Here is a 24,544-nt window from a genome sequence, read left to right as displayed (position 1 = left end):
GGTTGTACCCAAGGTGATTGATCAATCAACTTGGTACATAATCATATAGCCTGCCCGTTAACAGTTCAAATCTTGGTCTGTTCCTGCTGAACAAGCCAAGGTTCAAACCATCTATAGCCAGCCTAAGGCCCCATACACTCGTGCAGATTATCTGCAGACTTTTGTCTGCAGACTTACCAAAACCATATAATATGAGGTCAAACCTAAACACTTTCAATTTGTATGCAATCCGGCAGGCCCTTGCACTACATAGAAAAGGTAAGTCTGCAGACAAAAGTCTGCAGATAATCTGCACGTGTGTACGGGGCATAAGAGAGGTGATACTCTGAGGCTTCTATCCATCATACAGGAAAATAGATATTCTACTATGTATCATCAATGCATACAGAATAGGGAAAATGTTACTGTACAGAATCCACACATACAGAATAACATAAGTACTACAAAATAAGAGAAGTGTTACTATGCAGAATGCATACCTAAGTACAGAATACGAGAAGTGTTACTGTGCAGCATCCATACCTATGTACAGAAAAAGAGAAGTGTTACTGTGCAGAATCCAAACCTAAGTACAGAATAAGAGAAGTGTTACTGTGCAATATCCATATCTATGTACAGAATAAGAGAAGTGTTACTGGGCATAATCCATACCTATGTACACTATAAGAGAAGTGTTACTGTGCAGAATCCATACCTAAGTACAGAATAATAGAAGTGTCAGTGTGCAGAATCCATATTTATGTACAGAATAAGAGATGTGTTACTGTGAAGCATCCATACCTATGTACAGAATAAGAGAAGTGTTGCTGTGCAGCATCCATACCTATGTACAGAATGATAGAAGTGTTACTGCGCAGAATCCATACCTATGTACAGAATGATAGAAGTGTTACTGCGCAGAATCCATACCTATGTACAGAATAAGAGAAGTGTTACTGTGCAGAATCCATACCTATGTACAGAACAAGAGAAGTGTTGCTGTGCAGCATTCATACCTAATGTACAGAATAACAGAAGTGTTACTGTGCACAATCCATACCTATGTACAGAATAATAGAAGTGTTACTGTGCACAATCCATACCTATGTACAGAATAAGAGAAGTGTTACTGTGCAGTATCCATACCTATGTACAGAATAAGAGAAGAGTACTGTTCTAAGGGCTATTCTCAGTATCTCGAATTAGGTCCAGGGCTGGTGCAAGGATTTTTGACACCCTAGGCGAAACCTCATTTTGCGGCCCCTTTGGCTCCACCCCCTTTGCCCTTCCCATGTATATCCTAACTTTTTAATAGCTAGCTGGCTGCCTCTGTCCTCCAAGTGGCCATGGTTGGCGGCTGCTGCTGGCTGTCCTCCAGGGCAGGTATTGCTTGCTGGGTACTGCTGGCTTCTACTACTGGTGAGTACTGATGTCAGGTAATGCTGGTTGGTACTGAATGCTAGTACTGCTGGCGGGTACTTCTGGTGGTTACTGCTGGCTGGTACTGCTGGTGGGTACTGCTAGGGGGTTCTGCCAGGAGGGCAAAAATTTAAGGTTCCCCTAAGTTGGGACTTTTAAGGCACATAGATTTAAGAAGATTAATAATAGTAATGGTGATGAAAAAATAATAAATTGTATTAAATACAAATGCAAATAATGAATTAAAAAACAATGTGCAAGCAGAAAAAGGACAGAAAGAAACAACTCATATCGCTAGAACATGGAACCCGACATGTTTCGGAGCTGAAATGCTTGCTCCTTCTTCAGGGGAGGTTCAAAGCGGTACTCTGGTGATACAAAATTGGGCGTATAAGAACCAAGCATTTATAGAAATTTTTCATATTAAAAGGTGACTAATACAGTTCACATAGTATATATGATATTCAAAAGATGTTCAAAAGGAGGGGGAGAGGGAAGAAAAACAAAAACATGATAAATATGATGCAATCGGTAAATATATGAGGGAACAATACTAAAGATGACATATTTTATAATATAATGTAAAATATATTGATAAAGCAAGCAAATGCAAGGTAGACTGATGCAAGAGAACGAAGTTGAAGCAAAACAGTCAAAAATGGAATATCAATAATACAACATATGGAATTACATACAATCAATCAAAAAGATAAATATATTACAATAAACATGGAGCAAAGGAATGACAACAGGGATATCAATGAAGATAAAACAGGCACCAATAATGTGGGAGATCGCATATATAGGAATGACAGGTTTGGAAGAATGCTATATTTTAGGTTTCCATCCCGCCGGAGTTGAAACCTTCAAGGTATGGTTTAAATGATAAGGTCTCATTAAGCCCCGGCGGTTCAGTGGCCTTTTGTCATCTTTAGTATTGTTCCCTCATATATTTACCGATTGCATCATATTTATCATGTTTTTGTTTTTCTTCCCTCTCCCCCTCCTTTTGAACATCTTTTGAATATCATTCATTTCTTCATTGTCAGTGACTAGCACTTTAATTACACCTGGTGGTCGATCCTTTTTCTGGCAACATGTGGTTGCTTACTATATACAATTTTCCCCTTTTTCTGTTGTCCGTTTAGATAACGGCATATGCAGCATTACCATTTAATTTAATAATCTGTTATATTTTTAATTCAATTCCCAGCGAGTTTTGGTTCCGGACTGTGTCCCCTCTCTTCTGTGCATCCCGGCACGGTGAGACACACACCGCGTCTGCGGTGTGTTGCCTTGGTCCTCCTTTGCCATCTACTCTGTTCCCCAGTGGTCCAGTGTTGACCAATGAGCAGCCGTGGTGTTTTCCTTACACTTCCGGTTACGATTGCCGTGCCGGTGGAGCGCAAGTGCCGGCTCCGCCCACACCACGTCACGCCGCAGCGTGACACATATGGGTTGGGGGCGGGCCCGGCATCAGCGCTCCAGGGAGTCCTCCCTGCGAGGCCAGCTGTATTGCATTCCCACTCATTGGCGAGCACTCTTATAGTGCACCTCTCCTAACACACAGCCAGCGCTTTTGTTTGCTGGCTGTAGTGTGGAGAGGACGCCGATACACGAATCTGGTCTAATAATAAGGTATGATTAATACTTCTCCCTTGTTATATCTTCCAAAGCAATACATTCATTTAATCTCTTGACATTTTGCAGTCCCTCTTTTGGACATCTCCTTCAATATTTTTTATATACAGTTATCTTTATACTGTTTACTAAATTGCCAAGTTAACCAGTTGCTGTCTGCCTATCTTTCAGATCGGCAGCACTTATACTGGATATATCTTTCACCTAGGAGACTGCACCCGGCTTCCCCCCCTTTTCTGAGGACTTCAGATGTCCAGTTGATTGTTGTCATTTGCCTGGCCTAACAGCTGTGGTTTTTCCAAATATTAACATCAATCCACAATTCATGTTGCTGCATATGTCCGCCAGACAGATCCACACCACCAGTTGTTTTTAACCCTTGTGCAGGCTATTAAAGCTCAGCTACGATTTAACCCTGTAAGTATTTATTACATATGTTATATACTATGTGAACTGTATTAGTCACCTTTTAATATGAAAAATTTCTATAAATGCTTGGTTCTTATACGCCCAATTTTGTATCACCAGAGTACCGCTTTGAACCTCCCCTGAAGAAGGAGCAAGCATTTCAGCTCCGAAACATGTCGGGTTCCATGTTCTAGCGATATGAGTTGTTTCTTTCTGTCCTTTTTCTGCTTGCACATTGTTTTTTAATTCATTATTTGCATTTGTATTTAATAAAATTTATTATTTTTTCATCACCATTACTATTATTAATCTTCTTAAATCTATGTGCCTTAAAAGTCCCAACTTAGGGGAACCTTAAATTTTTGCATTTCTATTAGGGATGTGGCACAACAAGCTCTAGGTCTTTAGCACACCCCCCCCCCCCGTTCTGCCAGGAGGAGGAGAGGAGGGGGGTCTCAAGGATGGCATGGATGGGAGGGATGATCACCACTTCTGGCACCAGAGAATCTCTAAGAGTGACAGACCCGTCTATCACTGATCATAGAGAACAGTAATATAGGGGAAATCTTCCAATGGGGACACTATTTCTAGAGGACGAAAAGTATTTAATCTCACTTCCTGGTTTGGGTATGGGACAGGAAGTGATGGAAATCTTCCCAATGGGACTCAGATGGCAAAAAACAAAATGAGTAATAGCCTTCGCTTACACTATCCAATATAAAAAAAATGGGCTTTAGTTAGTTCTACTTAAACCACTTGTCGACCAGCCACTGTACATATACTGCGGCAGGTCGACCCGTTCCCCCGAAATGACTTACCTGTACGTCGCTTCGCGGGACCCCGATTGGGGGCGCACATTAGCCACAGGGAAGGCTGATCTGTGGGTCTGGCGGCCATGATTGGCACCAGGTACATCCTCTTGGAGACAGAACGGCGGTCTGCCATTTTAAACACGGCACACAGCGTTTCTGTCAACAATGAACATAGGGCTTCTGTGCTCCTCCTATTTAGGAACACAGGTGCGTGTGTTCATTCCATAAGCCCATCCCCCACGCAGTTAGAAAGCCCACCCTAGGGACACATTTAACCCTTTGATCGCCCCTGGTGTTAGCCCCTTCCCTGCCAGTGTCATTAGTACAGTAACAGTGCATTTTTTTTAGCACTGATTACTGTAGTAATGTCACTGGTCCCCCAAAAAAGTGTAAAAAATGTCAGTTAGGGGTCTGATCTGTCCGCCGCAATGTCACAGTCCCACTACAAATCGCTGATCGCCACCATTATTAGTAAAAAAACATAAATAAAAATTACATAAATCTTTCCTCTAGTTTGTAGACGCAATAACTTTTGCGCAAATCAATCAATATACACTTATTGTTTTTTACCAAAAATATGTAACAGAATACAAATTGGCCTAAAATGATGAAAAATGTTTTAATGTAGCAGGATTCCCAGCCGTTTTGCTGGATATGGGTCCCCTGGGCCACTGAGTGCAACAAAATTACCCCTGTGCATGTTCCTCCAAGTGTGAGCGCTAAGACAATGACCAGTCCAGTAACTGTTTTTTTTTTGTATTTATTGAGACATTGGATGGGAGAAGGGAATGAGTGGGATACTCCTTTGGCTTAACTGTGCACAATTTGCTAGGGACAACTGAAATCTCTTCTTGGCGCTGACTTGACGCTGGCTAGATGCCGGTTAACGCTGGCTTGCTGCTGGTTAACTCCAAATTGACCTTGGACTGCTCTCTCACTTAAAGAAGTCCTTTCTTTAGCTCCCTTAAGCACTCCTTGCTGAGGTAGCTACGTATGTGTGCTGCTGCTGCACTGCTAAACACTTCAGGGCCCACCTGGCACCCCCTTTCTCTCACTTATCTTCAGGGCTTAAACACTGGCACCCCCTTTCTCTACAACTTCTCCACAGGTTAGCTGACTCCTGGATCCCCTTGACCTTCTGGAGTGGCCCCCTCTCCTAGGCAGACCCCTGGGCAGTCTCAAGTACTCACGATACTGTTTTCTCCGAAAACCTCTGCCAAGCAGCTCCACAGCACTCTGGATCCCTCCTCTGCAGCTCAGCTCAACCTTCGTCCTCTAGGCCAGGACACTCTCACTTGCGCTGACAGAAGGAGTGACAGTCATCACCCTCCTCCTGGGACTCTGCTTCCCGCCAAAGACACTGCGTCATTTGCTCCCCTCAGACTTATAACCTATCCCAGGATGCTTTGCGGCAGATTCTGCCCTCTGAGATGGATACAAGCCCTGGTGTGCTATTGGTCAGGTTTCCTCCACTGTCCAATAAGAGCCCTCATTGGACACAATGGGGAGACTCCCCAGACACCCTTGGAAGCACATGACAGCCTAAGGGATCTTCAAACTACGGCCCTCCAGCTGTTGCAGGACTACACATCCCATGAGGCATTGTAAAACTCTGACATTCACAGACATGACTAGGCATGATGGGAATTGTAGTTCCTAAACAACTGGAGGGCCATAGTTTGAAGACCCTTGGAACCAAATGATCTGGCAGACACCTACCTAGGAGGGTGCTACATAATTTTTTTTTTTTTTTGGGGGGGGGGGGGGGGGGAATGTGATATAGCAGAATGTGAAAAAAAATATATATATTTTTTTTTTTTTTCAGAATTGTCGCTCTTTTTTTGTTTATAGCTCAAAAAATAAAAATCACAGAGGTGATCAAATACCACCAAAAGAAAGCTCTATTTGTGGGGGAAAAAAGGACATCCATTTTATTAGAGTACAGCATCGCACAGCCGCGCAATTGTCAGTTAAAATAACGCAGTGCTGTATCGCAAAACATGGCCTGGTCATTAAGGGGTAAAACCTTCCGGACCAGAAGTGGTTAAAATTGATGCATAGTAATTCATTTAAATATTTCCAATATCCTCGGTATGTGCAATGTTTATATCGGTAATGACTTTAGTAAAAGCTCCCAGAACGCCTTACTGGTAAACATCCCACAAGCAATATGGCGTCCCACCGTTCACCTATGCTGGGTCACATGACTGGCAGAGCCCTCCCCGTTTCGTATGACTGGACCGTGACGCAGGGAGGGGTGATTCCTTCGTTCTCACAACAAACCTCAGATGAGAGAGAACGGTGGGGAGTATTGGAGTGATCTCAGAGTACGGGGAAGGACAGAGAACGCTGTGAGCGGACGAAGCCTGGAGGAGGAGGAGGATGGCGGATGGGCAGTTGGCGATACCCTCCTCGGACAAAGGACTGGGACTGATCGGCAGCCTGAGAGCGGCCGCCTGGTCTCTTGTGTACGTACCAGCGAGACAGCTAGAAAGAGAGTGAGTGCGCGCTTGTAAGCTCATGGGGTTCCCAATGTAAGGCCGACCGACTCCTGACCTCTCCGTATAGGGTCAGGCCGGACACTGGGAGAGGGCGGGGCTAACCTTACACCGGGAATCTTCTGTACATAGCCGGACACTGGGAGGGGGCGGGGCTAACATCACAACAAGCATGACCTTTTCATCCCTGGACACAGGGAAGGGGCGGGGCTTACCCCACACCAGGACTGGCTTGTACACAGGTGGGCACAAGTAGGGGGCGGGACTATCCTCACAGCAGCAATGTGCTGAACAGAGGTGTGGCTAACCTCACCTTTGGGATGTCCTCTACAAAGGTGGACACAGGGAAGGGACAAAGCCAACCTTAAACCAGAAGTGACCAGTATTTAGGTGGACACAGGGTGGGGGAGTGGAGCTAACCCTGTATCAGGCGTGGCCTATACATAGGTGGAGCTAACCCTACACTGGGAGTAGTCTGTACATACCTGGGCATAGAAAAGGGGTGGAGCTAACTCTGCAACAAGAGTGGCCTGTACATAGCTAGACATGAGGAAGGGGCGGAGCTAACCCTACACCAGGCGTGGCTTCTACATAGCTGGACATTGAGAGGGTGGAGCTAATACTAAACCAGGAGTGGCCTGTACATAGCTGGACATGAGGGGGGGAGCTAATCATAAACCAGGAGTGGCCTGTACATAGTTAGGGTGGGAGGGAGTGGCCTGTACATAGCTGGGAACAAGGAAGGGGTGGAGCTAACCCTGCATCAGGAGTGGCCTGTACATAGCTAGACAGGAGAGGGTGGAGCTAACCCTAGACTAGGAGTGGCCTGTACGTAGCTTGACATGAGGGGTGGAGCTAACTGTGGCAGGAGTGGCTTGCACAGAAGGAGAGGGTGGAACTAACCCTACACCAAGTGTGGCCTGTTAATAGCTGGACAGAAGGAGAGGGTGGAGCTAGCCCTACACCAGACGTGGCTTGTACATAGCTGGACAGAAGGAGAGGGCGGAGCTAACCCTATGACAAGTGTGGCCTGTACATAGCTGGACAGGAGAGTCCGGAGCTAACCCTATGACAAGTGTGGCCTGTACATAGCTGGACAGGAGAGGGCAGAGCTAACCCTACACTAGGAGTGGCTGTACATAGCTATGCAGGAGAAGGTGGAGCTAACCCTACACCAGACATGGCTTGTACATAGCTGGACAGAAGGAGAGGGCAGAGCTAACCCTATGACTAGTGTGGCCTGTACGTAGCTGGACAGAAGGAGAGGGCGGAGCTAACCCTACACTAGGAGTGGCTGTACATAGCTTTGCAGGAGAAGGTGGAGCTAACCCTACACCAGACATGGCTTGTACACATAGCTGGACAGAAGGAGAGGGTGGAGCTAACCCTATGACAAGTGTGGCCTGTACATAGCTGGACAGAAGGAGAGGGCAGAGCTAACCCTATGACAAGTGTGGCCTGTACATAGCTGGACAGAAGGAGAGGGCGGAGCTAACCCTATGCCAAGTGTGGCCTGTACATAGCTGGACAGAAGGAGAGGGCGGAGCTAACCCTATGACAAGTGTGGCCTGTACATAGCTGGACAGAAGGAGAGGGCGGAGCTAACCCTACACTAGGCGTGGCTGTACATAGCTAGACAGGAGAGGGAGGAGCTAATCCTACACCAGACGTGGCCTGAACATAGCTGGACAGAAGGAGAGGGCGGAGCTAACCCTACACAAGGAGGGGCCTGTACATAGCTGGACATGAGGGGATGGAGCTAACCCTACATCAGTTGTGCCCTGTACATAGCTGGACATGGGGATTCGCTGAGCTTAGCCCACACTAGTAATGTCCTTTACATAGTCAGACTTTGGTGGGGAAGGGGAGGTGACCTTAAACCAGGAGAGTCCTGTACATAGATGGACACTGGGGGCAGGGCCAACTCTACATCCGGAATGTCCACTGGACATAAAACAATCAGTTTGAAATTGACTTGAAGCCCCGCTCAGCCCCACTCCTCCCAGCTTCTGGGCAATTTTCTGACTTGCTTGACAACGATGCCAATGTTTACTGATGATCTGTTGTAGTTGATGTCGCCATGCATGCTCTTTATCACTAGATTAATTTGTGGCGTGTCACCCCATGACTCTATTATGTGATAAGTACTGTACAGCCTGGCAAGCCTTTCCTTGGGATCCCAAGTGGCTTGTTGTGCCATTGTTCTAGGGCAGAGGGCGATGGCCAGCATTACATGGACCCCAGAGGAGGGTTACATCTGACAGGTCCAGGCCCTAAAGTAGATTAATAGCAATTTAAGCCGATTGCACAAGGCACTAATAAATTGTTGTTTTGTTTGTTTTTTTTGTTTGTTTTATTTTTTGCAAGAGGCTCATCTTTTAAAAACTGTGAAGAACTTTGGTGATTAGAATAGTTACCAATTGGATTCAGTTAAGTGGTTGGAAATAACACAATCAAGGGGATATATTGCTGGATCAACTGTTACACAAGATATAGTGTGTATCTAGGTGTGTGTGTGTATATGTATATATAATATATGTGTGTGTGTGTGTGTGTATATATATATATATATATATATATATATATATATTTATTACACACACACACACAGTAGTGTCCTGTTGTTTTCCAGACCAAAGTTCTCATACAGCATACAATGCTGACTGGTCATTAAACAGGTAGATTAAGTGATGAGTTTCTATAATTTATGTTGAAGGATATATTGCTGTTTCAATATTAATAAAGAAGAAATCCAGGTATAGATTTTATTGCATAGTTCCATTGGTCCAGCTCTGACATATGTCTTACCTGTGGAAGAGGAGAGTCACTGTAGTGGTCATTGCTGCTACAATGATCAGCACTGTCCACTAGATCCTGTGCTGGGCGGCAGCACTGCCACATAGTGACCACAAGGGGTCAGCACAGGCGCCATTCACAGAACATTTTGCATTTCTTTTAATGGATGCAAAGCGTTCTTTGATTGGACGAGGTAGAGGTGCCATATCTGGAATTTAACTGTAACTACTTTTAAATTGGTTTCCTAAAAATTAACAAGATGCTTGCATATGTTATAAAGTTTTGTATGATGTGATTTAGCTGTCAAATAATTAAGGCTCTTCGGACTGTTACATGCATGGTGATGGTTTATTAACCACTTGCCCTCCCTGAAGATTTACCCCCCTTCATGACCAGGCCACTTTTTGCAGTACAGCACTGCATTACTTTAACTGAAAACTGCGCGTTCATGCAATGCTGTATGAAAATAAAATTTGGAATTTTTTTCCTGACAAATAGAGCTTTCTTTTGGTGGTATTTGATCACCTCCGCGTTTTTATTTTTTGCGACAACTTTGACACAAAACAATGTTTTTTGCTTTCTGTTATGAAACATATTTAACCACTTCTGAACCGGAAGGTTTGGCCCCTTTAATGACCAGGCCATTTTTTGCGATTCGGCACTGCGTTACTTTAACTGACAATTACGCGGTCGTGCGACGCTGTACCCAAATAAATCTGATGTCTTTTTTTCCCCCCACAAATAGTTTTCTTTTGGTGGTATTTGATCACCTGTGCGATTTTTTTTTTTTTTTTTTTCCCGCTATAAACAAACAAAGAGCAACAATTCTGAAAAAAAAACAAAAGGTTTCACATTCTGCTATAGAATAGTCCCCAAAAAAATTAAAAAATAAAAAAGCAAAAATTTTCATCCTTTTAGGCCACTTTGTATTCTGCTACATATTTTTGTTAAAAAAAAAAAAAATCGAAATAAGAGTATTTTGATTGGTGTGCGCAAAAGTTACCATGTCTACAAACTAGAGGAAAGATTTGTAATTTTTAGTTATTATTTTGTTTTTTATTAGTTATGGTGGCGATCTGCGACTTTTAGCGGAACTGCGACATTGCTGCGGACAGATCAGACACCTAACTGACATTTTTGACACTTTTGGGGGGACCAGTGACATTACTACAGTAATTGGTGCTAAAAATATTCACTGTTACTGTAATAATGACACTGGCAGGGAAGGGGGTTAACCTAGGGGGTGATCAAAGGGTTAAGTGTGAGCCTAGGGGTGTGCTTTCTAACTGTATGGGGGATGGGCTTGTGAAATGACCACAGATAGGATCACAGACACTCTGTGATAATTTCAGAGAGAACGGTCAGCTGTGTTTACACCAGCTGACTGTCCTCCCTCAGCGAGGGAGCGATCGCAGGTGTAGGGCTACATCGGTTCGCGCAGGAGAGCCAGCCTGCCACAGTAAATGTGCAATGGGTGGTCGGGAAGGTGCTAATATTTATAAGTAAAGTTGATCCAGGGAATATCCTATACAATCAGGAAGGAATATTTTCCCCTGCTGTAAAAAATTGGATCCTGCTTTGCTGGGGTTTTTTTGCCGCCTTCTGGATCAACTGCAGGTATAGGATTGTGTGTGTGTATAATATAAATATATATGATTGTATGGTTCTGTTTTCTTTTTTGTTTTCTATTGGTTGAGCCGGATGGACTTGTGTCTTTTTTGAACCTGACTAACTATGTAACTATATCCAATAAAAAAAATGTAAACAATCGAATTTCTTCATAAAATTAGGCCAATATGTAATCTTCTACATATTTTTGGTAAAAAATCCCAATAAGTGTATATTGATTGGTTTACGCAAATGTTATAGTGTGTGCAAACCTGTGGTGTGTGTGTGTGTGTGTGTGTGTGTGTATATACTGGAATTTTTATTTATTTTTATAATAGTAATGGTGGTCATCTGCGACTTTTAGTGGCATTGCGATATTGCAGCAGACAATTGGACACGTACTGACACTTTTAACACTTTGCAGGAACCAGTGACGCTAATACAGCGATCAGTCCTAAAAATATGTACTGTCACTGTACTACTGATACTTGCTGGGAACAGGTTAAACATCTAGGGCGATCAAAGAGTTAATTGTGTGCCTAGCCAGTGTTTGTGTTTACTAATGTGTGCTGCTTTTACTAAGGGAAGAGATGGATTTTAGTCCCTGCTTTGCAGGAACGCAGAATCCATCTCCCCCCGTCAGAATGGAGGTCTGCCTTGTTTACGTAGGCAGTTCTCAGTTCGGAGTCCCAGCCTGGTGTTTGACATCAAATGCCCGGCTACCACAGATCGGCTTCTGCTGTGATTATTCACAGCAGGAGCGGGCTGCTGGCTGCGCACGCACACCCCCTGCAGGCGAAACTGCAGTATAACGTTTATATATTCGTGACCTGGCGCAGGGATGCCGCCCTGTAGCAGGAAAACTGCTATAGGTTGGTCAGCAAGTGGGTAACATAAGAAACATAGGTTGTTCTAAATAATGAGAAGCTTTTGTGTATAGTAATGACATCATACTGTATGACTACAATGTGAATCTGACTTGTGTTCACATGACTTATGTAAGCAGGTAGTCCCTGATTAAGACTAACATACGGTAATGACTGTTTACTCAGACTAGAAGCTTGCAATGTCATTAGAAGTCTTCTGTGAGTGTATATTGGAAGTTGCTGTCATTAGAAGCCTTGTCTATATACTGGAGATTGCCGGCATGCTGTGTAGAGATACTCATTAAGCTAAAGTTGCCATATGTACGGATGGCCATACACAATACAGTCCGACTATACAATCTCCTTTAGGTTTTCCAAAACAATGTAATATGACTACAAACCTAAAAAATCCGAATATCATTCCATCAGACAGACCCTTGCACTTCATAGTTGGACATTTGATATTAGACCTAAAGGAGATTGTGCAATCAGATTGTAGGCTGTATGGTCCGCCTTAAAAGGTGTCCTATTATAGAAGTTTATTGGATAAAATATAGAATGAGTTTGGCAGAGAAATTTGAGTGCTGTAATATTTTCAAACATTTTTTTTTTTTACATTGATCTTACTTTGGGGACATTTAATAAAAATAAAGTCTGTAAAGATCTTCTTTATTCATGTTTCTGCCTTTCATTATGTCTAAGTTTAAAGTGATTCTGTTACCTGTCAGGCCTGGTTCACACCTAAGCGTTTTTTTTCGGTGCTTTTCGCAGTAACGCACTACGGTCCATATAACGTGGTTTCCTACGGGACACGTTCACATCTATGCTTTTTTCAGCTGCTGTGTTTTTGGAAAGGGTCGGGGACTTTTTTAAACGCAAAATGGTGTGTTTTTGGTTTAGAAAAGCTTGAAGTGCGGTTTTGACACGTTTTGCGTTTTTTTTAAATCAGGCCAACAACAAATTGGGCAAAAAAAATGCAATAGCATAAAATAGCGCACTGCAGAAACGGATTTAAAGCAAACTGCATAGGTGTGAACCAGGCCGCTTTCCCACTCCTCGTTCTCCCAAATACTGCTCCATAGTGTTCATTGGTTCCTCTGCCTGACCTCCAGTATAGGACACAGTAGCGTTAGGCCCTGTCCACACCTGAGTGTTTTTCAGCTCCTAAAACGCTCATCTCTGAAGTCTCAAAACGCCCAACAAGCAAAATCCCATTCATTTCAATGGGCACAGTTCACATCTGAGCGTTTTGTCTCTTGACGCAAAACGCCTGAAGCTTAAAAAAGTACATGAGCTTCTTTTTTGGCAGATTACCAGCATTTTGTTAGATGTCAATGCTTGTCTCTAAACACCTGCAAAAAACACCTGAAAACTATACGGTGTGATGGAGATCAGCAGAAGGAACCAATGAGTGTTGTGGGGAAACAGGAGACTGATACTCCAGGAAGTGTCGGTTTCAGAAGACTTCCTTTAGTTTTTTCTTTTTAACGCAAAGGCGGAAGAAAAGCGGATCCGTGTGAAAGCGGCCTTTTTGCGGCTTCACACTTGGCTTCTCACTGCATATGGTGCGAGCCATGCTGTGCTTTGTGAATGGTCCTGCAGCCTTCTATGAGCTGTGACATGTCCCAGAAGGCTGTGGGCAGATCCCTGCCACGCTATTGTATTCTAACGGCTCCAAGTGCTGATTTTCCAGCATGACTGTTAAGTAGCCAGTTGCCAGACTGGCTTCTGTTGAACAGTGACCAGTACACACAGACCCTAATTGGATCCGGTTCCTGCTGAACTGCCAACTTTTTGTTACATGTGTACTGGGCTTTAAAGTCAGAACACTGAGCTGCTTACGCCCCAGGCCAGTGCCTCCCTGGAAGTCCAAAAAGCAGGGAAATGAGCATGACAGCCATGGGATAAGCATTCCCAGGAGGAAAGATCAGCAATGGATGTGGGGGCATTACTCGTCATGTGGCCCATTCTTGTAGGCTCTCCCTAACTATAGATCAGAAATGTTATCTTCTGTTGGCTCCATTAAAGCGGAGTCCCACTCCTTTTTTCAAGTTCATAGTTTCTCAATGCCCACCTGGTGTACATTGTGAATAGATCTCTTAAAAAAAATAAAAAAAAAATAGAATATATATATATATATATATATATATATATATATATATATATATATATATATATATATATATATATATATATATCTCTCTATCCGAGAAGCACTTCTGTCTCTGCTGCCTAGGCAGTGACGTCATTGGGTGATTCCCATTGACTCCTGGGATATCAGTGTCATCTATCCCAGGAGTCTTCGGGAAGCCTACTAGTTAAATCTAGCAGTCTTTGGAGACCGTAAATTACGCCATTTTTGAAGATTCTGCTGGGATGACATGCAGCCTCTGTGCTCGGGACATGTAGCACTATACGTGGGACAATTACATTCAGGCACTGTTTATCTGATGCCTGATGGTTTTCTTGACTGCACTTGCCTTCCGGGTTGAAATGTGATTGACAGGTTGCTAAAATAACGGGGCTGGTACTTCCGCCACCATTGCTATGGCAACCTGTACTGAACAAACTGCGGGATGCAGTGTCATTACTGCTCAGGCACGAATTTGTGAAGTGCAGGCTGGGTAGGCAGCTGCACCGAAACCCGGAAATAGACACAAGTTGGCTTCAGGTGCCCACATCCTAGATGGTTCCTGCCTGCTTCCGAGATCAGGTAAAAAGAAACCAGCGTGAATACAGTCCTAATAGTATTCTAATGTAAATATACAAGTAAAAACAATCACAGGGGAGCTTTAAAAAAATAAAAAGGAATTATGGGGATTGGAGCTCCGCCTGAAGTATTCAACTCCAAGCATATGGTAGATAATGACAGTTGTGTTTACGAACGAGCGGATCTCCCACATGTTTTTAAACCAAAAGTCATACTTTGATGATGCTGTCAATTATGACGAAACATGTTGGGAGGAGCTTAACCACATGACACTGGCATGCTACTGGAGGTCGGCCATGTTTTTGGATAGAAACAAACTCACACCACTTTTTACCAATACGTTTGTTGCTTTGGAGTTCATGTGAGTACCTTGTGTGCAGGCTTTTGATTTCTTAATAAAATCCATGAAAGATATCTGCGCAATGATTGCTTTATTGTTCCTTTTTACATTCATATCGTGGACTATTTTGTTAGTTTGAATTACATGATTGGATCCTAATACCCAAGTGATCGATGTATGCTCTGCCTTAAGCCCCGTACACACACACAGATCGTCGTCATACAAATGTTCGTCTTTTCTCCCCGGGATGTCGGTGTCTGTTGAAAAGTGCAAAGACAGCACAAGAATTTTGTCCGCAGACTTCAGCTGACTGCAGAAGTGATGTCATGTAATGGTTAACTTTCCCTGTGTTTTTTATTTTCTGAGCATGCCCAGTCTTGCAAATCTGCGGTCTGTCGGCTGATTTCTGTACTGACAGGCGAACAATCGTCCGTTCTGGTGTCTGCAGACAAAAATTTTCATGTTTGCAAGAAAGACTCTTGTCCACGGATTGTGTGCAGACAGCTGTCGGAGGCACCATACTAACACGCGTACAATCAGCAGATCTTTGTCCGCCGACGTTTGTATGACGACGATCTGTGTGTGTGTACGGGGCTTTACTGAACCTTATTGTCCAAGCGATTGACATGAGATTTATCAGATTGCTGTTTAACCTGAGCCATCTGGTAAGAGGCTGCGTGTTTTTTGCTCTCCTGGTGGTGGACACACACCGGTGTTTGACTTTCACAGCATATATCTCATCTCACTGGGGGATTATTTAGAATCTACACTTTCTGAGCGCTGCTATTTATTTGACTGTGTATGACCATTTTATTTATAACAGATTTTTTCTTTTGTACCGTGTTTCCCCGAAAATAATAATTCCGACTACAAAAAAAGCATTAGGGCTTATTTTCGGGGGATGTCTTATTTGTCCCCTGTCTTCTCTCCCCCTCTCCCTCTGTCAGCTTAGGAGTCGGCATCTCTGTAATCCCCAAAATAAACTCTAGTTAGTTAAAGTCCTTGTAAAATCATTTAATCCGCTCTGTAAATAGATTATATAATGTCCAGTGTGTGTCTTTATGTAATATTGTAGAAAATAAGGTATTTTCTACAATCACGTTCCATAACGGCACACGCTGGACATCATATAATCCTTTTAAAGCGTGGATTACATGATTTTACAAGCATTTTAACTAGGGCTTATTTTTCAGGTTAGGGCTTCTATTGCAGCCATCGTGGAAAACGGAGATAGGTCTTATTTTTCGGGGAAACGCGGTAATATACACTATATTGTCAAAAGTATTTGGACGCCTGCCTTTACACGCACATGAACTTTAATAGCATCCCAGTCTTAGTCCGTAGGGTTCAATATTGAGTTGACCCACCCTTTGCAGCTATAACCACTTCAGCTTTTCTGGGAAGGCTGTCCACAAGGTTTGGGAGTGTGTCTACAGGAATGTTTGACCATTCTTCCAGAAGTGCATTTGTGAGGTCAGGCGCTGACGTGGACAAGAAGGTCTGGCTCGCAGTCTCCAATCGAATTCATCCCAAAGGTGTTCTATCGGGTTGAGTTAAGGACTCTGTGCAGGCCAGTCAAGTTCCTCCACCCCAAACTCGCTCATCCTTGTCTTTATGGACCTTACTTTGTGCACTGGTCCAAATCATTTGGTGGAAGGGGGATTATGGTGTGGAATTGTGTTTCAGGGGCTGGGCTTGGCCCCTTAGTTCCACTGAAGGCGTCAGCATACCAAGACGTTTTGGACATTTTCATGCTTCAAAGTTTGAGGGAACAGTTTGGGTATGGCCCCTTCCTGTTCCAACATAACTGCGCACCAGTGCACAAAGCAAGGTCCATAAAGACATGGGGTGGAGGAACTTGACTGGCCTGATCTCAACCCTGATAGAACACTTTCGGGATAAATTAGAGCAGAGACTGCGAGCCAGGCCTTTTTGTTCAACATCAGTGCCTGACCTCACAAATGTGCTTCTGGAAGAATGGTCAAACATTCCCAAAGACACACCCCTAAACCTTGTGGACAGCCTTTGCAGAGGAGTTGAAGCTGTTATAGCTTCAACGGGTGGGCTAACTCCATATTGAACCCTACGGACTAAGACTGGGATGCCATTAAATTTTACGTGCTTGTAAAGGCAGATGTCCCAATACTTTTGACACTCTAGTGCAGGGATCCTTAAACTACGGCCCTCCAGCTGTTGTGGAGCTACACATCCCATGAGGCATTGTAAAACTCTGAGATTCGCAGACGTGACTAGGCATGATGGGAATTGTAGTTCCTGAACAACTGGAGGGTCATAGTTTGAAGACCCCTGATCTAGTGTATATTTGTAGTCTACCCTTAAAATACGTTAAAGGCAGTAGACTAACCTCAGAAGGGTTAACCTCCTTGTCTTTGCAAAGACCACTAATCTCCTAAAGGCTTGCCCTGAACATGCTAATGCCCTAAACTTGAAAAGGCTAATTTCCCGGTACCTCTGACCTAGAAAGACCAAGGGTAAGTCTGAGGTCCTTATGGGAATACTTGTTCTAGGTCAGCACTTATTATACTGCAGATAGGTCATCACCAGAAGCCACCATATTTGTGTCCGGACACTACTATTGGTGAAATCCATCAGTAACCAAAATAAATCAGGCAGTTTATAGCCAGAATGAGACTTCTAAACAGAAATGGATTTGGCAAGAATGAATAGAGACGTTCATTCCGAAGTAAATCATCTAAACAAATATTGCAGTGTAACTCCAATATCCTTCACATTTATGCATCACTGAAAATTACATAAACAAGTGAGTGTGCACAAAAGGCGCTTTGTTTGAGCACGCCAACATTCCAGCAATCCATTCAGTCACAAAGCACGGCAGAAATGTGTGTTAAATGGCAATGTCAGCAATCAGCAGATGAGGCATCATGACAGGCTGACCCATAGGAACGTGATGTTCACCTACACATAATTCCGCTTTAGGCTACTTTTACACTTGAGCTGAGAGTTTTTGGGCTTTTTTTTTTAGCAGATTTGCAAATCTAGGTGTTTTTCATTTTGGCATTTTTTGCTGTGTAAGGAGTGTAGTGATGCTAGAACAGGGGAGAGGAGCCGCTGTTTGAGCTGAAAACGCCTGAAAAAATTGCTCATTTCTCATTGAAGCCTATGGGGACAAAAGCGCTTAAATCTGCTTAAATCTGCCTGAAACGTAGCTCACGTACTTTTTTGAGCGACAGGCATTCTGCTACAGGCTACAAAACGCTGAAATGTGAACTGGGGCCATTGAAATGAATGAGATTTTGCTCGTTGAGCGTTTCTGAGCATCGAGCTTCAAACTGAAAAATGCTCAAGTGCAAACAGGGTCTTAAGCCCCATTCACACCTCAGTGTTTTGTAGTTTGAAGCTTGGAGCTCCAAAACTCTGGAGGAGGGAAAAAAAAAAATGAAGCATTCTCTATGGAGATGGTTCACATCTCCACTCCAATTGGCCTGAAGCTCAAAAAGGTTCTGGAGCATTTTTTAATTTTTTTTTTCTTTTTATGTAGCTCGATTCGGGCAGATTTGAGCGTTTTTTGACACATTTTTATTCCCATGAAAATAAATGGAAACGCGCCATTTGCAGGTTTTTTTTTTGCGCATTTTGTCACACGTACTTGCGTGATTTTCTGCTCAAATGAGAAACATTAAAAAATACATTTGTAATAATATATGAAAGAAATAACTGTAAAATAAACACACAAATAACAAAAATCATCATAAATAAAATAAATGAATAAATATGTAATAATAATTTAACCCCTAACCATCAAAAATTATTTTTATAATAATAAAAAAAATAACACCCAAACAAAACAAATTACAGTAAGTGCCCATTCACACTACCGCGACTTGTCAGGCAACTGGTCAGCCTGACAAGTCGCGGTCCATGCAGTGCTAAGGTAACCGTTCTAATAGAAGTGACTCAGAAAATAGTTCCTGTACTACTTCGGGGCGACATCGGAGCGACTTGCATTGGCATTCATTATACGAAGTCCGCGCAAGTCGCGCTGAAGTCGCGGTGCACGCGACTTCACAGGTCGCCCCCGAAGTCGTGCCGCGTTAGTGTGAACCAGCACTAAAAACTTGGTCTGCGAGTGTTTTTACAACACAAGCAAAAAATTTTTTAAAGTTTTTAATTTGATAAATGAGCAAGGTATTGCAATATGAGTAGCGTCACGTCACAACTGAGTATAAGGCTCGGTTCACACTACCGCGACTTGGGATCCCACTTGTGAGACTCAAAGTCACGTGACGTGAAATCCCATGTTAGTCAACGAGATTGGTCTTAATTAGCACTACTGAAGTCGCTTCGACTTTAGAAAAGGTTCCTGTACTACTTGAAAGCAACTTCTATCAGGCTTGTGCCCATAGACTTTAATGGAAGCTGCCTCCAAGTCTGATCCTTATCTTAATTGATGTGATTTGGATCTGACATTACTGGAAGATTACCCAGGCATTCCCTGAAGTTGCTTCAAAGTTGCCTGGCAAAGTCATGCGGACTTTCAGGTTTGCGGCAGCGTGCCCATTTTTATATGAATAAATGGTTGTTAAACAAATCATCTGAGTTTCCATTATTTCTTATGGGGAACTTTGCTTTGATATACGAGTGTTTTGGATTACAAACACGTTTCCAGGAAAGAATTATGCTCACAATCCAAGGTTTTATGGCCGGTTCACACTGGTGCGATGGAAGACATTGCATGTGATTCGCACCGTACTGCTATGCAAATCACATGATGTCTTTGCGATGCGAGTTCAGCCATACAGATTGTATGGTTGAATTCACATTGCATTAGGACCAAAGTCGTGTAGGACCTTTTTTTTGGTCTGCACCAGAATTGGATGGCAGGATGTACTGAGTGTTGGATATTTGGCCCCCAAACTACAACGGCACTCTCATTCCCTACTCACACATGCAGTCATGCACAGTCCGTCCTCTCTCACAATTTGACTTTCTGCAAGAGTGAAAGGGATCACATTTCAAATGCGTGGAGAAAGAAATAGGAGTAGACCTAGGCCTCTGAAAAAGTAAGCATTTGCAAAAGTGAGCACATCATTCCAGTGTAATAAAGACACTAATGCAGTGATGGGGAACCTTGGCACCCCAAATGTTTTGGAACTACATTTCCCATGAAGCTCATGCACTCTGCAGTGTAGTTGAGCATCATGGGAAATGTAGTTCCAAAACATCTGGGGTGCCAAGGTTCGCCATCACTGCACTAATGCATAGGGAGCTTTTTAGAAAAGGTAGTAAAGGGGAAATGACCCATTAAACCTAAATCAAGGTTTACTTTACTTTAAATAGGTTGTTTGAGCCAAGCTGGCCCACACAAACTACTTCCTTTACTAATAGATGCTGTCACTGTCAGAGGTGAATAAACTGTATGTAGCATCACCCTAGATTCAGTATACAGTGTTGTGTTCTTGCAGCAAAATGGAAACTTCTATCTGCTGTGATGCAACAAAATTGAGTCCAGATGAGGGCTGCTCAGCCATTCACAGGAATGCTTGTATTTTTATGAATGAATACAAGGCTTCTTCTGACTGGCTGAGGTGGAGAGGCGGGCAGACAAAATCACAATCTCCGCCTCGGCTAATCAAAGGAAGCCTTGTATTCATGGATTTAAAGTGGAGTTCCGGCCTATTTTGCAACTTTAGTGATTCCTGGAGTGCTCGCTATGCTGATCAACAATTGGGCATTTTCAATTTTTTTTTGGGCGGTCCTTTGCCTTATTTTCAGGGCATTTTTGATTGTACTTCCTCCTTCTCCCCCCTCTGTGGCCGCGGCCACCGACGTCACTTCCACCTTTGCATTGCATCCTGGGAGCTGTTTGTCATCACTCCCAGGAGGCTGTAATCAGGAAGAACTCCCAGAACACTCCCTGGAATCAGGAAGGACACAGCAGATTACACTGTGGCTTCAGATGCCCATATCCAAGATGGCCACGCCCAAACAGCGTTTTTAAAAGTAAGATTTTGACTAAAATCCAATACCGTACACCTTGTAAGTATGAGAATAGCGGTTCTGTAAAGGGCGATGGATTAGTATTATAGGGGTATTTTTAGTTAAAAAGGTATTTGAGGCCGGAAATCCGCTTTAATACAAAGCTTCCTGTGAATGGCTAAACAGCTTGCAGCCTGGCTGTATTTTGTTTCAGGAGCAGATGGGAGGTCCCTGTACTGCTGCCAGAAAACTGGGCTGTTTACTGCATACTGTTTATGCAGCGCTGTCAGTGCCGGTTCACACTAGGGCGACCTGTGAGGCGACCTGGTCGCCTCACAGGTCGCCGCAGGTCGCCTCCCATAGGGAAGCTGCGGACCCGTTCTGATAGACACAAGTCGCTCCGACCTAGAAAAAGGGTCCGGAGCTTCTTTGGGGCGACCCGGAGGCGACCGCCATAGACTTCAATGTTATGAAGTCCGTGGCGGCCGCTCCGAGGTCGCGGCGCGCTGCTCGCTCCGCGACCTCCGAGGTCCGAAGTAGCGTCGCTGCAGTGCGAACCGGCGCTTAGTGGACACATAAATAATGTTTATTAATGTTTATAAATAATGTATAAAAAAAAATAGTTCATTTGGGCCAACTCTCTGCTCAGGGAGCCCTGATAACCGATCAGTCGGCGGTGTTTGATCGCTCTGTTCTCAGTGTTAGAGTCGGCAGGGGACAGATGAGCATCGCACTGATGCTGCATCCAGCTAGGTAAGAATGATTAAAAAAAAAAAAAGATTACCAAACTTCTTTTTTAAAGTGAACATGTTCCTTTGCCCTACATAGTAAAATCACAGATTTACACGCAATTATAATGACCAACACAAAATAAGTTCTTGTAGTATATGGCTTATCGTTAAAAAGCCTATGACCTATATAGATGTATTTGTACATTCTAGCCTTGAAATTTCATAGCTAGTGCTAAATACGGAGGAGGGAAAGTTGAGTAATCACACAAACATAAGATACAGTTTGTTATTTTTGTGGTTGGCCAGTTTCCATGCCTGTGTTACATGTTCTCAAGCAATGAATACAGAACATGAACCCTTAAAAGGAAGCCAAAGTGGTTTAAGGCAGGGGTCTTCAAACCATGGCCCTCTAGGTGTTCAGGAACTACAATTCTCATCATGCCTAGTCATGTCTGTGAATGTCAGAGTTTTACAATGCCCCATGGGATGTGTAGTTCCACAACAGCTGGAGGGCCAGAGTTTAAGGATCCCTGATTTCAGTTTTTAGTTTTTGCGTTTTTTTTTTTTTTTTTTTTCATTACAGTTTCACGTTTTTCACCCCCCCCCCCCTTTTTTTTTTTCTTTTTCTTTTTTTATATATACTTTTTTTTAATATGAATAAGAATGTGATGAGTGTCAAACAACATTCTCCGATCACTGTAGGCTAACCAAGAAAAGCACAGCCAGTGCTGCCTGCTTGGATTTGCCTTTTGTCTGATAGAACGTTAGAACATTTAATCTGAGCTCCCCAGTAAGCAAAAAAATACTGAAATAAGTCAGTTGTTTGCATAAATTGGCACTTAAAGCAGAGCTTCCATTTTATCTGTCTCCCCCCCCCCTCTGGTGCCATATTTGGCACCTTTTTGGGGGGGAGTGGGTACCTGTTTTTGACAGGTGCCTGTTCCCACTTCTGTCAGACCCCCCCCCCCCCCTCCTTAGGAAAAAAAACCTGCAAGACAATGACATAATGTGCTAGTTTTGGTTTGCATATTAGCACATTATGAAATGCTTACCTTAGAATGATTACCTTGGAGCGAAGCCCTCCAGCGGCACGCTGTCATCGCTTCCATCTTCACTCCCTTTCGGGTTTGCATGCTCTGGCTGTCTGAGTGGCCAAGCCGCGATGTTGTCCCTCACACGGAGGACAAACAAAGAGGAAGCCGCTCAGGTGCAAGTTCAGAGCCTGGTGCAGGTCAGATCCGTCATCCAAAAGTAGAAAAAATCCAAATTGAGACCGCACTCAAGGTGATATGATGAAATCTTTTATTCCTCATAACGTGTGGTTATGAGTAAGCGATCTACAGCATCGTGAAACGCGTCAACCCGAGATGTCTGTTTGCTTCATTTATGAGGGATAAAAGAATTTATTGAATTCATCATATCACCTTGAGTGCGGTCTCAATTTGGATTTTTCCTCACATGAAGGAGTCACCGCTGGGGCACAGAGCTCTGAAGGGACAACATGGGTATGCCGTCCCTTCAGAGCGCATGCATCGGTGACGTCACTGGCTGCATGCAGTGTGAATATCTCCTAAACGGTGCAAGCATAGAAGATATTCACTGTACCTACAGGTAGGCCTTATTATAGGCTTACCTGTAGGTACAAGTTAGAGACTTTACTACAACTTTAAGATCCCTTTGCTGCAAAAGAGTAAACAGCCATTAGGGGACCTTATTTGTTCCGATTCCTATCAATAGCCGAGTAATGTTGTGTGTGGAGTTATATTTCGTAATTATTTTTGCTCGCAATCCTAATGTAACGTCAAAGTTAGATAAGAACTGCATAGTTAGGTACAGGCATATGTGGAATTCTTGGAAATGTTCTGCTGCCAAAAGTTCTTCGAAAGTCTCTCTGGGAATTTAACCTTGCACAGACTGTCCTTGTTGTTCCTTTCTATGTTGAAAGCTGCTGAACGTGCCAGTACTGTGTGGGCTCTTGAACAAATTGGAAAAGCTTCTGAATAGAGCGGCGTGGTGTGGTTTGTTTGTGTTTTTTATGCTTCGTCCCAGTGACGGTGTTATAGTACTATAATGGGCATAGCACAGTTGTTTTCCATGGTGCTTGTTAGTTTGCTATCTTACATTCAAATCATTTGGACTGCCTGTATTTTCCTTTGATTTTCTGCCTGATTCAGGCCAATGGATGCACAAAAAATAATTGCGGTCCTAAACATTCTGACAGATGATTCTAATCGCTTTGTTCATTTTGCCAGTACTGCAGAAAAAAAAAAATACAAAAAAAGCTTGTGACAACCAAACCTCTTCAAAAGGAGAGGTCAGCAATGACCGTTTCCCTATTTCTCTAAACACAGGGACTTTTGAATTGCACAAATGCAAAACCTTAAACCAGGCATGTCCAACCTGCGGCCCGGAAACCGCAGGCAATGCGGCCCACTGCCCCCTGACAATTTTTTTTTGCTGGGGAGGAAGGAAGTCGGGTCGGGGGCACGGCCACAGCAGCTTCCAACTAACTGTAGGCAGAGGCTGCCTCCGAAGGGATCATCCTCTAGTTGGGTTAAATTAGTGCTGGGTGGGGGGGGGGGGGGGGCGCGACGGCGTTTTATTACTTGTATACCTTAACTATAGTATACAGCTGCAAGAAAAATTATGTAAACCCTTTGGAATGATATGGATTTCTGCACAAATTGGTCATAAAATGGGATCTGATCATCATCTAAGTCACAACAATAGACAATCCCACAATCTGCTTAAACTAATAACACACAAAGAATGAAATGT

The 24,544-nt window shown here is 43.4% G+C and overlaps 1 protein-coding gene across 2 annotated transcripts in view; it reads left to right on the top strand.

The window, feature by feature from the left end:
- Nucleotides 1-6,495: 6,495 nt before the first annotated feature.
- Nucleotides 6,496-24,544, top strand: part of ABHD5 (abhydrolase domain containing 5, lysophosphatidic acid acyltransferase) — an 80,874-nt gene continuing 62,825 nt past the window's right edge. The window contains exon 1 of one of the 2 annotated variants that reach the window (XM_082259712.1): nucleotides 6,496-6,727. In XM_082259712.1, coding sequence (XP_082115838.1) covers nucleotides 6,642-6,727 — 86 coding nt within the window. In that variant the 5' untranslated portion in view covers nucleotides 6,496-6,641. Of the gene's footprint in view, nucleotides 6,758-24,544 lie in introns of both variants that reach the window. The other variant, XM_082259711.1, reaches the window with a different exon arrangement.

The sequence above is a fragment of the Pelophylax lessonae genome, assembly GCF_965119305.1.
Source record: "Pelophylax lessonae genome assembly, chromosome: 5".
NCBI lineage: Eukaryota > Metazoa > Chordata > Amphibia > Anura > Ranidae > Pelophylax > Pelophylax lessonae.
This window is presented reverse-complemented; position numbering and strand designations above follow the sequence as displayed.